The sequence below is a fragment of the Oratosquilla oratoria genome, unplaced genomic scaffold (assembly GCF_046742065.1).
Source record: "Oratosquilla oratoria isolate Oo_2021 unplaced genomic scaffold, ASM4674206v1 SCAFFOLD298, whole genome shotgun sequence".
Classification (NCBI taxonomy): Eukaryota; Metazoa; Arthropoda; class Malacostraca; order Stomatopoda; family Squillidae; genus Oratosquilla; species Oratosquilla oratoria.
The window spans coordinates 104,275-119,853 of NW_027467649.1; the positions used below are offsets into that span (position 1 = coordinate 104,275).

The 15,579-nt window shown below is 42.9% G+C and overlaps 1 protein-coding gene across 1 annotated transcript in view; it reads left to right on the plus strand.

Annotated features, from left to right (window-relative positions):
• Positions 1-11,685, plus strand: part of LOC143023060 (cysteine-rich protein 2-binding protein-like) — a 53,116-nt gene extending 41,431 nt beyond the window's left edge. Inside the window, exons 4-6 of the mRNA XM_076181536.1 lie at positions 3,794-3,964; positions 5,764-5,964; positions 11,548-11,685. Coding sequence (XP_076037651.1) covers positions 3,794-3,964; positions 5,764-5,952 — 360 coding nt within the window. The 3' untranslated portion in view covers positions 5,953-5,964; positions 11,548-11,685. The remainder of the gene's footprint in view (positions 1-3,793; positions 3,965-5,763; positions 5,965-11,547) is intronic.
• Positions 11,686-15,579: the final 3,894 nt, after the last annotated feature.

Sequence of the window (15,579 nt, forward strand, 5' to 3'; positions counted from 1 at the left end):
CATCACAGCCTCATCTATACACAGCCCTTCTCCATTCACCCCTATCTTCTGTCCTCTCCCGTCCGTCCTCTCTTTTGTAAGGCATAAAATCATTCCCACCCATTCCATCCCTGAATACACTCCACACCCCTCTACCCTCCCTCTCATCTTAGCACCTCCTGGATGACGGGTCATCCCTGCACCTTGTCCACTGCCCTGGGTCAGAAGCAGTGTCGCAAGACACAGCACATCCACAGCAAGGCCGCTTCATTAAATCGGTGACCCCCCCTCTCCATCCCCCCATTGCATAAAAGGAGAAGACGGGGAGAAATCCCTTCGGGCTGTGTCAAATTTTGCTCACACATACTACCTCACCCCCCATCCCCCCACCCATTCCACCTCATGGATCACAACATCATCCATATACAACCATTCTCCATTCACCCCTGTCTTCTGTCCTCTCCCGTCCTTCCTCAACAGACATTCCCCTCTTCCCCAAAGCCCCCTTCATCCCATCCATCCACCTCATCCTAGGACGTCCCCTCATGTTCACTCCCACCACATCTGCCTTCCATACCTCTTTTACCAGTGTTTCTTCACTCATTCTTTCCATGTGTCCAAACCATCCCAATACTCTTTAATCAACCCTATCTCCCAACTCCCTTTCCACCCCTGTTCTCCTCCTCACCTCCTCATTTCTCACTCTATCTTGCCTAGTAACCCCCATCATACTTCTCAGACACCTCATCTCAAACACATTCAAACTCCTTCTTTCTTCCTCTCTTATGTTCCATGTTTCTGCTCCATACAGTGCTGTTGGCACAATCACTCCTTCATACAGTCTATTCCTCATTACACTCTTTAATCCACCAAGGCATTTACTCGCTTCTCTCAATCTACATTCTACCTCCACCTTCACTCCACCTTTTCCTGCCACATTTGCACCCAAGTATCTAAAACTATCCACTTCCTCCAGTCGCTCTCCCATTATGCTCACTTCCAGTCTACTGCCACTTTCACCCCTTGTACATCTCATCACCTTACTTTTACCCACATTTAGCTTTAGCTTTCTTCTATCACATACTCTCCCAAACTCTGCCACCAACTTCCTCAATCCCTCCTCCGATCCTGCCACAAGCGCAGTGTCGTCCGCAAACAACAGCTGGCTCACCTCCCACTTTTCTCCATTTTCTTTAACCATCTCCAATCCCTGACCCACTACCCTTGCATTTACCTCTCACACTACCCCATCCATGTATAAGTTGAACAGCCAGGGCGACATAACGCATCCTTGGCGAAGTCCCACCTTTACCTCGAATCACTCACTCTCTTCATTTCTAATCCTGACACAACCTCTACTACTCTCATAAAAACTCTTGACTGCTCTTAACAGCTTTCCTCCTATCCCATATATCTGCAGTACCTCCCACAGTGCCTTCCTGTCTACCCTCTCGTAAGCCTTTTCCAAATCCATAAAAGCCCAAAAAACATCCTTCCCCTTTCCTATAGCTTTCTCACATATTTGTCTTACCACAAAAATCTGATCTACACATCCCCTACCTGTCCTAAAACCACACTGTTCCTCACCAATTACTCCCTCTGTTCCTCTCCTAATCCTCTCAATCAAGACCCTCCCATAAGCCATTCCAACTACACTCAACATTGCATGTTGGGAAAAAGGATTGTGGTACTCCTCAAGGCAGGCGTAGCTCCTCTTGGGGATCGGTGCCACCTGCGTAGAGCTGATGGCCAGGGGTGGTTGCTGCTGTTTGGCCCCCAACTCTTGGGGTTGGGGGGGTGGTCCCACGACGTAGACGCTGCAGCTCCAGGACCATACAACACATAATGGAAGACTGCATTATACACAATCATGCATGCAAACAACACAACATACACTCCATAAAGGATTTGTGGGAAAACCCAGTTTCGGCTGTAGCATTCCTTGGGGAGACGGGACTGCTCGGACAGACAGTCTATGGAACGACAACAACAACAACAACAACTACACTCAACAAGCTGATCCCTCTGTAACTACTACACTCACACTTGTCCTCCTCTCCTTTGTGAAGCAGAATTATACAGGCACTCCTCCAGTCATCCGGCACTCTACCCTCTCTTAAACAAACATTGAATAACCTCACCAGCCAGTCCACCATAACTGTACCTCCTTTCTTCAGACATTCTGCATGACATCCATCTAACCCAGGTGCCTTACCTGTTCTCATCATCTTAACAGCTGCTTTCACTTCATCCTTCCCTATTTCTCAACTTACCTTCCACAAAAAAATTATCTGATATTCCCTTCCATCCACCACCCTCTCCCATGTGTACTTATGCTTGACTTTCTTCCTAAACACTGTATTTGCTATCATGAACTCACTTTTAAAACACATCTCCATCATTAACTCTGCACTACAATTTTTTCCTGGAACTCCATAATTCCCAATCACTCCATCTATTGGTTCATTTCCTACCCTAGCATTAAGGTCTCCCAATACAGCTACATTGAATATCTCCCTAATCCCTCTATGCAGTCATTTAAATCCATCCAAAAAGCCTCCCTTTCCTTTATGCTCTTCTCACTACCAGGCCCATATGCTCTTACAAATTTACAAAAACCCACATCTCCCTTCCCAGCTTCACCTTCATCCACATTAACTTTGAAGAAGCCTCCTTCCACTCCACAACAGGCTTACCTATCTCTTCACTTACTAGTATAGCCACCCCACCTCTCCCTCATCCTCTCCTCACTCCTGAGAACCTCCCAACTACACTCCCAAACTCACACATGGCCTTCCCTTTCAACTTAGTTTCACTCAATGCCAACACATACATCTTTCTTCTCACAAACATACTGCCTATCTCTTCCCTTTTACTCTCATCTATACCAAATCCATGTACAATAAAAGACCCAAACCTTAGGGTACTGGTTGGAAAACTCCTACACCCTCTTATGCCTTTTACCTTTTTTTAGGAATGGCCCCTTTGGGGCTACAGATAGCAGGATTCGTAGTCCTATCCCCAGTCCCATTTTTTGTCGCCTCGTACGACTCAAGTGCGAAAACTTGGTGGCAACATTCTTTTCCCCAACCACAGGGTAGACGGAAAAAGGGAATGAATATTTAGAGAAATGTTACCGGACAGTAACAAGGGGTTGGGTACCACATAACAGAGGGACAGTTGCAGTATAATAAAGTGTCATCATTTCTCTATGAAGAGAGTCTTCCTCTATCACATATAAAATGATGTGTGGCTCTAGTCCATAGGGGCACCCCATATAGACCCTAAAGTAACAACTGCATGCTACTTTACCACAATAACATGCAGCCAATACCCCAGACATATATAGATAGAAAGGACGTGAATTTATCTCTTGCAAGAAGGCGAAGCAAAAGAAAGTCTTGGAGGACTCAAACCAGAACCTGAGTAGTTGGGTCTGAAGCAGGAGACTGTAAAAGATTGAGTGGAATGGAGGAAGATTGTGAGTGGATGAAAGAATGATTTCACCTACTCTATAAAATTTATTACTGAATGATGGGGGAGGGGTCACCATATGTTGAAGTAGTGTGGGTAAATCAACTGTGACTGTCAAGCCCTGCTATGGAAGTGCAGTCTCACTGCATTGTCTTTGACACAAGTAGTGCAGCGGAGAACAGGGATGACTCTTCATCCATGAAATGCTGGGATGAGAGAGGCATAGTGTTTTAGAATGCATGTAGTGGGAGTGTGTTTTGACTTGGCTACCCCTTTATGAGGGGGAAAGTATCTTTGGTATATGTGTATGTAATGTGACATTCTTTATATCTATCATCAGGAAGGAAATATCACGGACAGATTCCCAGTTGAAGGGGTTTACGTGAAGAAGGAAGTGGAAGAGGTGTCAGGGAATAAGTCTTCTTGTGGATTGCAGTATTTAGAGAAGGATATTCTCAAACCTCATGCATCATTGCCAAATTCTATATATGAAGATTACTATGAGCAGGAGGTAAGTTATGAATTGTTGAATTAACTCTTAAACAGTATTGGGTTACCTCGGGTAAACAAAATTGCCTGGCATTAAAATGTAGATTTCAGTGATTACAGAAGAGATTTAAAAGAATGCATACTTACATATATCAGTGGCTTTTTCCCCCTTACAAGGGAAGATAAATGTGAGTAGAAGGTGATGAGATGTACAAGGGGTGAAAGTGGCAGCAGACTGGAAGTGATTATTAAGGAGAGAGAGACTGGAGGAAGTGGATAGTTTTAGATACTTGGGTGTGAATGTGGCAGAAAAGGGAGTGGAGGTGGAGGTAGAATGTAGATTGAGAGAAGCAAGTAAATACCTTGGTGGATTAAAAAGTGTTATGAAAAATAGACATTTGGGAATGGATGCTAAGAGGAGATTGTATGAAGGAATGATTGTGCTGATAGCACTGTATGTGGCAGAAACATGGAACATAAGAGAGGAAGAGAGAAGGAGTTTGAATGTATTTACCTAGTTGTATTTTACAGGCCTAGAGCTATGATCGTTTTGACCTGTTTTTGTATCTATCCACATCCAGTTTGCTTTTGAATTCGTGTATAGTTCTGGCATTAATTGTTTCACTGTTCACTTTGTTCCAGACATCAATCACTCTGTGTGGGAGACTGTTCTTTTTCAGATCTCTTCTGTAGCCATCCCTCTTTAATTTCTTTGAGTGTCCTCTTGTTTCTCTTTGGTCCCATTTTAATAGAACATCTCAATCAAGAACTTCCATTCCTTTCATAATGTGTTTGAGATGAGGTGTCTGAGAAGTATGATAGGGGTTACTGGGATGGATAGAGTGAGAAATGAGGTGAGGAGGAGAACTGGGGTGGAAAGGGAGTTAGGAGATAGGGTGGATGAAAGAGTATTGGAATGGTTTGGACACATGGAAAGAATGAGACAAGAAAGAGTATTAAAGAGGTGTGGAAGGCAGATGTGGAAGAAGTGAACATGAGGGGGCGACCTAGGGTGAGATGGATGGATGGGGTAAAAGGGGCTTTGGGAAAGAGGGGAATGTCGGTTGAGGAAGGGCAGGAGAGGACAGAAGACAGGGGTGAATGGAGAATGGTTGTATTTGGATGGTGTTGTGATCCATGAGATGGAATGGGTGGGGGGATGGGAGGTGAGATAGTATGTGTGAGAAAAATTTGACACAGCCCAAAGGAATTTCTCCCCGTTTTCTCCTTTTCTGCATGAGGAGACGGAGAGAGGGGGGTCGCTGATTTAATGAAGCTGCCTTGCTATGGATGTGCTGTGTCTTGCAACACTGCTTCTGACCCAGGGTAGTGGACAAGATGCAGGGATTACCTGTCATGCAGGAGGTGCCAAGATAAGAGGGTGGAGAGGAGTGGAGTATGATAGAGATGAAAAGGATGGGAGTGTTTTTTATAACATTGTTTTTTGGCTACCTCCCTTATAAGGGGGAAAAGAGCCTTTGGTATATGTATGTACAAGAGAGAATGAAGAAAGACTAGTAAAAGAAGTGTGGAAGGAGTGAACATGAGGGGTCGACCTAGGATGAGATGGATGGATGGGGTAAAACAGGCTTTGGGAAAGAGGGGAATGTTTGTTGAGGGAGGACGGGAGAGGACAGAAGATATGGGTGAATGGAGAATGGTTGTATATGGATGATGCTGGGTCAGAAGCAATGAAGCAAGACACAGCACATCCACAGCAAGGCTGCTTCATTTAATTGGCGACCCTCCCTCCTCCCCCTCATTCAGAAAAAGAATACCTGTTTTAATGTCTTGACTTGTAAATTATTTTTGTCTTTTTAGGAAGTAAAAGTTGAAGAAGAAATTAAAGTAGAGGAGGAGCATTTAGAAGATTTTAGTGGAGACTTTGATGTTGGTCAGACAGATACGATAGTCGGTGATTTGCTACCACCACCTCTTGAGGAATCTCTATTTATACAAAAAAAAAACACCTGTTTCAAATCCACAGGAAGATCAGAAGGAAGAAGATAGTATAAGAAAAAAGTAAGTGGTGGAGTGAACTAATGTTCAGTCCTCTTTTGATCCAGTGAGTCATATTTGGCACATATCATTTTCATTGCTAAGATAAGAGGTGCTAAGATAAGAGGGAGGGTGGAAGGGTGTGGAGTGTATTCAGGGATGGAATGGGTGGGAATGATTTTATACCTTTTCCTTTTTGGCTACCTCCCTTGTAAGGGGGAAAAAGCCTTGGAATATGTATGTATGTACTATTTCACATATACACTCTGCTCTCGCTAGAAACATACATTCATTTTTTGTTGAGTGATACTTTACAGTGATACATCAACCCATACCTGCACCATGCTGGCCAAGAAAGAACCTGAGAAGTGTAAGTGTGTAACCCATAGTGTGGCAACCAAACTAGAGTTAATTGGAAAGTTGGAGAAGGGCATGAGTATATCAAAAGTGTGTAAAGAATATACATACATACATACATATACCAAAGGCTTTTTGCCCCTTACACAGGGGGTAGCCAAAAAGAAAAAGGCATAGAAATCACTCCCACCCATTTCATTTCCCATATATTCCACTCCCCTCCACCTTCCTCCCTCCTTCCTATCTTGGCACCTCCTGGATGACGGGTCATCCCTGCATCCTGTCCACTGCCCTGGGTCAGAAGCAGTGTCGCAAGACACAGCACATCCACAGCAAGGCCGCTTCATAAATTCGGCGACCCCCCCTCTCCGTCCCCTCATGCAGGAAAGGAGAAGACGGGGAGAAATCCCTTCGGGCTGCGTCAAAATTTTTTCTCATACATACTTCCTCACCCACCATCCCCCACCCACTCCCCCTCATGTATCACAGCCTCATCTACACACAACCCTTCTCCATTCACCCCTATCTTCTATCCTCACCTGTCCTTCCTCAACAGACATTCCTCTCTTTTGTAAAGCCCCTTTCACCCCATCCATCCATCTCATCCTTGGACGCCCCCTCGTATTCACTCCTTCCACCTCCGCCTTCCACACTTCTTTCACTAATCTTTCTTCACTCATTCTTTCCATGTGTCCAAACCATCCTAATATTTTTTCATCAACCCTATCTCCCAGCTCCTTTTTCACCCCTGTTCTCCTCCTCACCTCCTCATTTCTCACTAGCCTAGTAACCCCTATCATACTTCTCAGACACTTCATCTCAAACACATTCAAACTCCTTCTCTCTTCCTCTCTCATGTTCGATGTTTCTTCCCCATACATTGCTGTTGGCACAATCACTCCTTCATATAACCTCCTCTTAGCATCCATTCCCAAATGTCTATTTCTCATTACACTTTTTAATCCACCAAGGCATTTACTTGCTTCTCTCAATCTACATTCTACCTCCACCCCCACTCCTCCCTTTCCTGTCACATTTGCACCCAAGTATCTAAAACTATCCATTTCCTCCAGTTTCTCACCCATAATGCTCACTTCCAGCCTACTGTCACTCTCTCCCCTTGTACATCTCATCACCTTACTTTTGCCCACATTTATCTTCAGTTTCCTTCTTTCACACACCTTCTCAAACTCTGTCACTAACTTCCTCAATCCCTCCTCTGATCCTTCTACAAGCGCAGTGTCGTCAGCAAACAACAACTGGCTCACCTCCCACTTTTCTCCATTTTCTTTAATCATCTCCAAACCCTGACCTACTACCCTTGCATTCACCTCTCGCACCACCCCATCCATGTAAAGATTGAACAGCCAGGGCGACATAGCACATCCCTAACGAAGTCCCACCTTTACCTCAAACCATTCACTCTCTCCATTTCTAATCCTAACGCAAGCTCTACTACTCTCATAAAAACTCTTGACTGCTCTTAACAGCTTTCCTCCTATCCTATATATCTGCAGTACCTCCCACAGTGCCTTCCTGTCTACCCTGTCGTAAGCCTTTTCCAGATCCATAAAAGCCCAAAAAACATCCTTATCTTTCCCTATAGCTTTCTCACATATCTGTCTTACCACAAAAATCTGATCTACACATCCCCTACCTGTCCTAAAACCACACTGTTCCTCACCAATTACTCCCTCTGTTCCTCTCCTAATCCTCTCAATCAAGACCATCCCATAAGCCTTCCCAACTACACTCAACAAGCTGATCCCTCTGTAACTACTACACTCACAATTGTCCCCCTTTCCTTTGTAAAGCGGAACTATACAGGCACTCCTCCAGTCTTCTGGCACTCTGCCCTCTCTTAAACAAACATCAAATAACCTCACCAGCCAGTCCACCATAACTGCACTTCCTTTCTTCAGACATTCTGCATGGCATCCATCCAACCCAGGTGCCTTTCCTGCTCTCATCATCTCAACAGCTGCTTTCACTTCATCCTTCCCTATTTCTCCTCCATTTCTTCACTCATCACTGTCATTTTCTTGGGGCCTCCCACTGCAACTACCTTCCCCTCCCTATCCTATTTCACATTACCAACTCCCTAAAATACTCTGCCCATCTTCCTCTCACTGCCTTCTCTTCCATTATCATCTCTCCATCTGTTCCTTTGACCTTTTCTTCTCTACTTGATTCACCCCCCCTTCCTCTCTTAACTTCCTTCCAAAAACATCATTTTATTACTTTCAAAATTATGTCATACTCCTACCCCATTTTACATCTGCTCTCCTCTTTGCTTCCTTTATCTTATGCTTAACTTCCTTTCTCTTTACTTTGTACCTCTCATACGATTCCCTTGTCCTAATTTGTAGCCAATCTATGAATGCCTTCTTCTTCTCTTCTACACCCTTCTTTGTTTCCTCATCCCACCACTCACTACCCTTCTTTCTATTTCCTCCCGCCCTCCTTGTTCCACACACCATCTTTGCACACCTTATGACTCCCTCCTTGAACCATCCCCATTCCTCCTCCACTCCTAGTTCTACTCTATCCTTTACTCTCTCCCACTCCTCTCTCAACTTCTTCTTATACTCATTCTCCTTTTTTTCTTCATTTAAGCAGTTCACTCTAAGTACCTCCCTACCTTCTGCCCTTTTCCTCTTTCTCCACCTATTCTCCACTCTCAATTTACCTTCCACCAGGAAATGATCTGATATTCCCCCACTCTCTCCCCTTAGAACATGTACATCCTTAACTCTTCCTACCATACTCCTAGTCACCACTATATAGTCCATTAACGCTCTATCTGCCACCCTTCCATCCACCACCCTCTCCCATGTGTATTTATGCTTGACTTTCTTCTTAAACACTGTATTTGCTATCATCAACTCTCTTTCAAGACACATCTCCACCATCAACTCTCCACTACGATTTTTGCCTCGAACTCCATACTTTCCAATCACTCTGTCAATTGGTTCATTTCCTACCCTAGCATTTAGGTCTCCCAATACAACTACATTGACATTTCTCCCTAATCCCTCTATGCACTCATTTATATCTATCCAGAATGCCTCCCTTTCCTCTACATTCTTCTCACTACCAGGCCCATACGCACTTACAAAAACCCACATCTCCTTTCCCAGCTTCACCTTCATCCACATCAACCTTGATGACACCTCCTTCCACTCCACTACCCGCTTACTTATCTCTTCATTTACTAGTATAGCCACCCCTTCTCACCCTCATCCCCTCTTCACTCCTGAGTACCTCCCAGCTACACTCCCAAACTCACAGTTGCCCTTTCCTTTCATTTTAGTTTCACTCAAAGCCAGTACATCCATCTTTCTTCTCACAAACATACTGCCTATCTCTTCCCTTTTACTCTCATCTGTACCACATCCACGAACATTAACCACTTCAGTACGGGACTTAAATCTCGTGGGCAGCAGCCAATGCCAGCTGTATGACGTGTCGTAATAATACTCGCATCATAAAATATAGTCACCGCTTATATCGATCGTTCTCTCTTTCAGCGCGAATTTTGAAAACCACAGAGAATGGGATTCAGGGCGCATTTGGGAGAATGTAAAAACACAGGGGCGACTACAATAAATATAATCAAGACGCCGATATGGCAGCATCGCGAATCCACTTGCTCCTCATGACGCCTACGTGTGCGGCACCGTATGGAAGGGGTTAAAAGTTCCAAACCTTAGGGCACTTGTTATAAAGACCCTCTTATGCCTTTTCTTTCTTTTTTAGGAATGTCCCCTTTTGGGGCTACAGGTAGTAGGACTCCTAATCCCATCCCCCGTCCCTTTTTTGTCGCCTTTTATGACTCAAGTGGAAATAATTGGTGGCAGTATTCTTTTCCCCCACCGCAGGTATCAAAAAACAAACAGTGTCAGTGTAAGTGGCCGGTAGTGTACGAATGGAAATGAGCTAGGGCATTAGAATAATTCAGTCAGATATTTGAAAATCAAAGGACAAATTGCAAGCCTATGTCTCCCAGTATTGTCTCAATGGTTTCTCTAGCAAAAAAGGGAAATTTCTGCCACAAAAGCTCATGAAAATTGGAAAAGAGGCAAGTTTAGATGCTAGTGTGATGAAATGGTACAAACAACAAAATGCAAAAGGGGTAAGTGTGCATGCATGTGAAATTGTTGCTGCTGCCTGCAAGTACACCTAGAAGCTGGAAATTGATAATTTTAAGGCTAGTGATGATTGGTTGTGGCAGTTTAGGAACAGGCACGACTAGTATTGAACCTTTCCGCCTCAAACTGCAGAAATTAATAGAAGGTGAGGGGTTAACACTAGCACAAGTGTATAATGGTGATGAAACAGGCATTTTTTGGTGTTTATGCCAGAAAATAGCCAGATGAGGAAAGGCAAGGAGACCACTAGAGGGAAAAATCAAGCAAGGAGTGCTTGTCATGTTTGGTATGCACCAATGCAGGTGGTACCCACTGCCTAAAACTTGCCATTGTTGGCAAATCTAAGGTGCCTCAACTGTTGCGAGCTGTAATGAATGAACTTCCAGTGATATATTTTAATATTAAGAAGGCCTGGTTTGACCAACAAATATTTCTTGATTGGTTCCACAATCATTTTGTACCAGCTGTGAGGAAGTACTGCACAGAAGTTTTGAAAATTGCAGCTGAAAACTCTACCCAGATCATGCTCAGTGCTGCCTCCAACTTTGGGAGTGATGAGGTGCAGAATGAAGACACAATGTGAATATATGACAAAGTATGAACACCACATAATGAAAAACAATACTGTTTACAAAGGTTTTTGTAAACAGCAGAGGTGGGCAAGTGGGTTTCTTTAGTGCGTTCCTGCATTCTTGTGTACATACGCACTGCCTTTTTAGGGAAGCGAGAGCGCAGGAACACAAAGTTTTTCAAAGGAACGCACTGCCTGAAATTTTAAAGCATTCCTGTGTTCTGAGAGTTGCAAAACTATTTTTTTTTCCAAAACATTTTCAAACATTTTCAATGGAAACAACAAAGACAACATTCACTATGTGGCAACATTCTGTCATTTATGTTCAGGCAGGAAGCTCTACCATTGGTCAGCAGCAAAGATGACCAAATTTTTAGTTGTTTACATTTAGGCAGGAAGTTCTCCCATTGGTCAGCTGCTAAGACTTAACAAACATTTTGTGTGCCATTATGTCAGTATGTACAGATCACTCTTTGTACGAATCCATCTAACCAACAAATTTTGTAATTTTTTAAATTTCTTTCACAGTTTCACTGCGGTTAATATAAACATGGACAGATTTGTGAAGAGAGATGGAGGTGACAGTAAGAGCAAGAGTGTGTTAGGGGAGAGCAGCACTAGCATTGCTAGTGCTAGCATCCAATCCAACACATCTGAACCTTCTGGAGTGCCATCACTTGTCAATCAGATGTCAGACATCTCCGACATCAGTTACTTCCTGGACAACATAGATGACAATGGGACTGAAGAGGTGGAGACCCAGGAGAGGCAGGAGGGCACCAGACTGCTGAAGGCTGGGCTGGAGGACCTTCAGATGTAGGTTTAAATTTTATTTAAATGTCATAATATTAAATATTTTTAAAATAAAGTCTGAAATAATAAAGACTAAAGCGTAAAAAAAAAGTTAAAAGAACAAAAAAATATGTTTTTTACATTTTTATTGATATCATCTTTATTATCTTGGCAGAATTTTTATGCACTTTTATTCCACCAAGTGAACTATTCTAGCATTGATCTTTTAAGTTTGTAGACTAGCCTAGCATTGATTTTTAAGGTTGTAGACTAGTCTATCATCAATCTTTTGAGATTTTGTGTTGATATATGTTATTGCCTATTGGGTTTTCTCATTTTAAACATATTTTGTTTGTTTAAACATATTTTGTTATGTCACCTTGGCTGTACAATTTATACATGGATGGCGTGGTGCAAGAGGTAAATGCAAGGGTAGTGGGTCAGGGATTGGAGATGGTTAAGGACGGTGTAATGCTTCAGAAGGGTAAAAAAAAGAAAAATTACAAAAAAATCATGAAAACAAGCACAAAAATAGCTTGATATGTTGGCAACACCTCAGCGAAGTTTCGGAGATATTGTGCAATTTTTACTATGTTTTCGGGCAAAAAAATGTGAAATACCTCTTGTTTACATTATTACGTCACATACATGTGTTCATATCACAATAATATTTTGTCTATAACATCGTGTGATGTTCTGGAGACTTCTGGCATGTTCTCCACTACTAGTGAAAGCAAAAGCAAGCATGGCAGTGTGTTGTACAAGTGTGGAGGAAAGTAACACTCAACCACTGACAGATTATTCTCTTTTATCGTGTGATTTTGTATGCTGGAACTTAGAAGAGGAGATATGGCAAAGGCCAATAAAGGGCGGAGAAGGAAGCCGGCAACCAGAAGCGTCGATAGAGGTGAGTCACCCCAGCCAGCTGATCTGCTTCGCGTGCAATGTTTAAAATCCACACCTACCACAACACAGCCAGCTGACAGTGTTGACATCGCTGCACCATCCACTTCAAGTGCTTGTAAGTGGAAGCAGTTGTTTCCAGACACTGAAAAAAGTGCAGAGAGTGATAACACAGACAATGTTATTGTCAGTATGGATAATATGAGACTGAACAATGTGTGTGTTGCACACCACCAGGAAAGAAGAGGCCAGTCATTCGATCCCCAGAGGAGAGGAGCATCAGCCTGAATCTTGAAAAGAAAAGCTAAAGGGTGTGTATAAATGCCTAACAGAGGAAACCCTTCTCAAGAGATGCTTGCAGGGTAAGACCCAAAATCCAAATGAGTCCTTGCATTGTCAGATCTGGAAGTATTGTCCCAAAGTAAAGAACCTGGGCAAAGTAGTTGTAGACTTGCTGTTGGATATGCAGTACTCACCTACAATATAGGATATGAAGCAGCAGCATTTAGTACCAATCTGTACTCCACAGCAAGTACTATGAGGCCTGTCCTCCAGAGAATGGACAGAAAGAGGGAACTGTTTTGACCCTCTGTATTCAGACGCAAGCGCCTGAAGCAGACAGATGAGCAACATTATGCACCTGGTGCATTCTAAAATGCCTGTACCATCATGCTTTATGACCAGAAACACTGCAGAGAGTGGGGAAGAGGCCCATCGCTGGTAATTAGAAAACCTCACTTGATGACGCAATGTTTTGGAGGTCCCAGCGGTGAGTTTGACTCAACCGGTAAATGCCTATCATAACACTACGCAGTTCTTTGGACTCTGGCACACACAGTGAGCCAATTCTTTTACTCTGGCTCAGCAGTTACATAGAGTAAGCCTGGTGTAATATATTGGCACCATACACCACCATTTTATTGACACCCATATGCCTCTGGAGGTAATTCAATCCTTATGCCAAGTTTAGCAGGTGATATCCGAAAACAGTAATATTTATACTAAAAAATGACAAAACTTCCTCCAGAGTTCATCAATCTTTCTGAAATTTTCCATGTTTCATTCATAGTGTTTTTTCCACAAAATGACACAAATTTATCAGTATCTGAATATTCTAAATGAGGGTTCTGAATTTTTACCAGGAAAAAAATTTCACGAAATATTGCCGTAAACAAAAAAAAAATCAATTTACACAAATTACAAGATAGACTTTTAACTTTGTGTCATATTTCATCCCATACTATGTAGAGTTTGTACACAAAAATGGAGTTTTTAGTTCAGTATAGTTACGGACTTTTCTTCATTTGAAAATAGGAAAATTTTCACTTTTTCATGAATATCGACATTTATTACAGCTACAATTGTGTATGTAAAACAGTGAAACTTGGAGTAATTTACCACTGTGACATGCACAATGTGTGGTAGAAAAATTAGCCTTCTATCTTTAATCTGAATGTCTCATTATAAGTGGAAGTGGAATGCCACCCTTAAAGAAATTGGAGAAACATGGAAGATAAGCCAGTTGTTGTTTGGTGATGACACTGCATTTGTAGCAGGATGAGAGGGATTAAGGAAGTTAGCGACAGAGTTTGGGAATGTGTGCAAAAGAAGGAAGTTGAAGATGAATGTGAGTAAAAGTAAGGTGATGAGATGTACAAGCGGCAGACTGGAAAGAGACTGGAGGAAGTAGATAGTTTTGGATACTTGGGTACGAATGTGGCTGAAAAGGGAGGAGTGGGGGTGGAGGTAGAATGTAGATTGAGAGAAGCAAGTACATGCCTTGGGGGATTGAAAATTGTAATGAGAAATAGACATTTGTGAATGGATGCTAAGAGGATATTGTATGAAGGAGTGATTGTGCCGACAGCACTGTATGGGGCAGAAACATGGAACATAAGAGAGGAGGAGTTTGAATTTGTTTGAGATGAGGTGCCTGAGAAGTATGATAGGGATTATGAGGCTGCATAGAGTGAGAAATGAGGAGGTGAGGAGGAGAACTAGGGTGGAATGGGAGTTAGGTGATAGGGTTGATGAAAGAGCATTAGGATGGATTTGGACACATGGAAAGAATGAGTGAAGAAGGATTTGTAAAAGAGGTGTGGAAGGAGTGAACATAAGGGGGAGACCAAGGATGAGATGGATGGATGGGGTTAAAAGGGGCATTGGGACTAATGGGGGATGTCTGTTAAGGAAGGATGGGAGAAGACAGAAGATTGGGGTGAATGGAGAATGGTTGTTTATGGTTGATGTTGTGATACTAGAGGTGGAGTGGGTGTGGGATGGGGGGTGAGGGAGTATGTGTGAAAAATAAATTGATGCAGCCCAAAGGGATTTCTCCCTTCCATTTCTGCATGAGGGGACAGAAAGGGGGACATCACCAGTTTAATGAAGCATCCTTGCTGTGGATGTGCTGTCTCTTGTGACACTGCATCTGAACCAAGGCAGTGGGCGAGATGCAGGGATGACCCATCATCCAGGAGGAGCCAAGATAAGAGGGAGGGAAGAGGGTGGATGGGATTGGAGTATGTGGGGATAGAATGGGTGGGAGTGGTTTTTATGCCTATATTTTTTTGCTACCTCCCTTGTAAGGGGAAAAAAGCCTTTGGCATATGTATGTATACATATTTTACACTTTTTACAATTTTTCAGGTTCTTTTCTTTTTCTTCTTCTGTCAAGACTGAGGACATGGACGGAAGGGAGATCGACATGGGGAGGGCTAAGTGTGAGGAGAAGACCTGCATCAAGAAGGGTGTGAAGGCTACCACATATAGCTATACCACCAAGACCAAAGCCAACCTCAGAAAGCATTATGAGAGTGTAAGTAAATACTAAATGAAAAAGATTATTTTATTAAAAAATTTAAA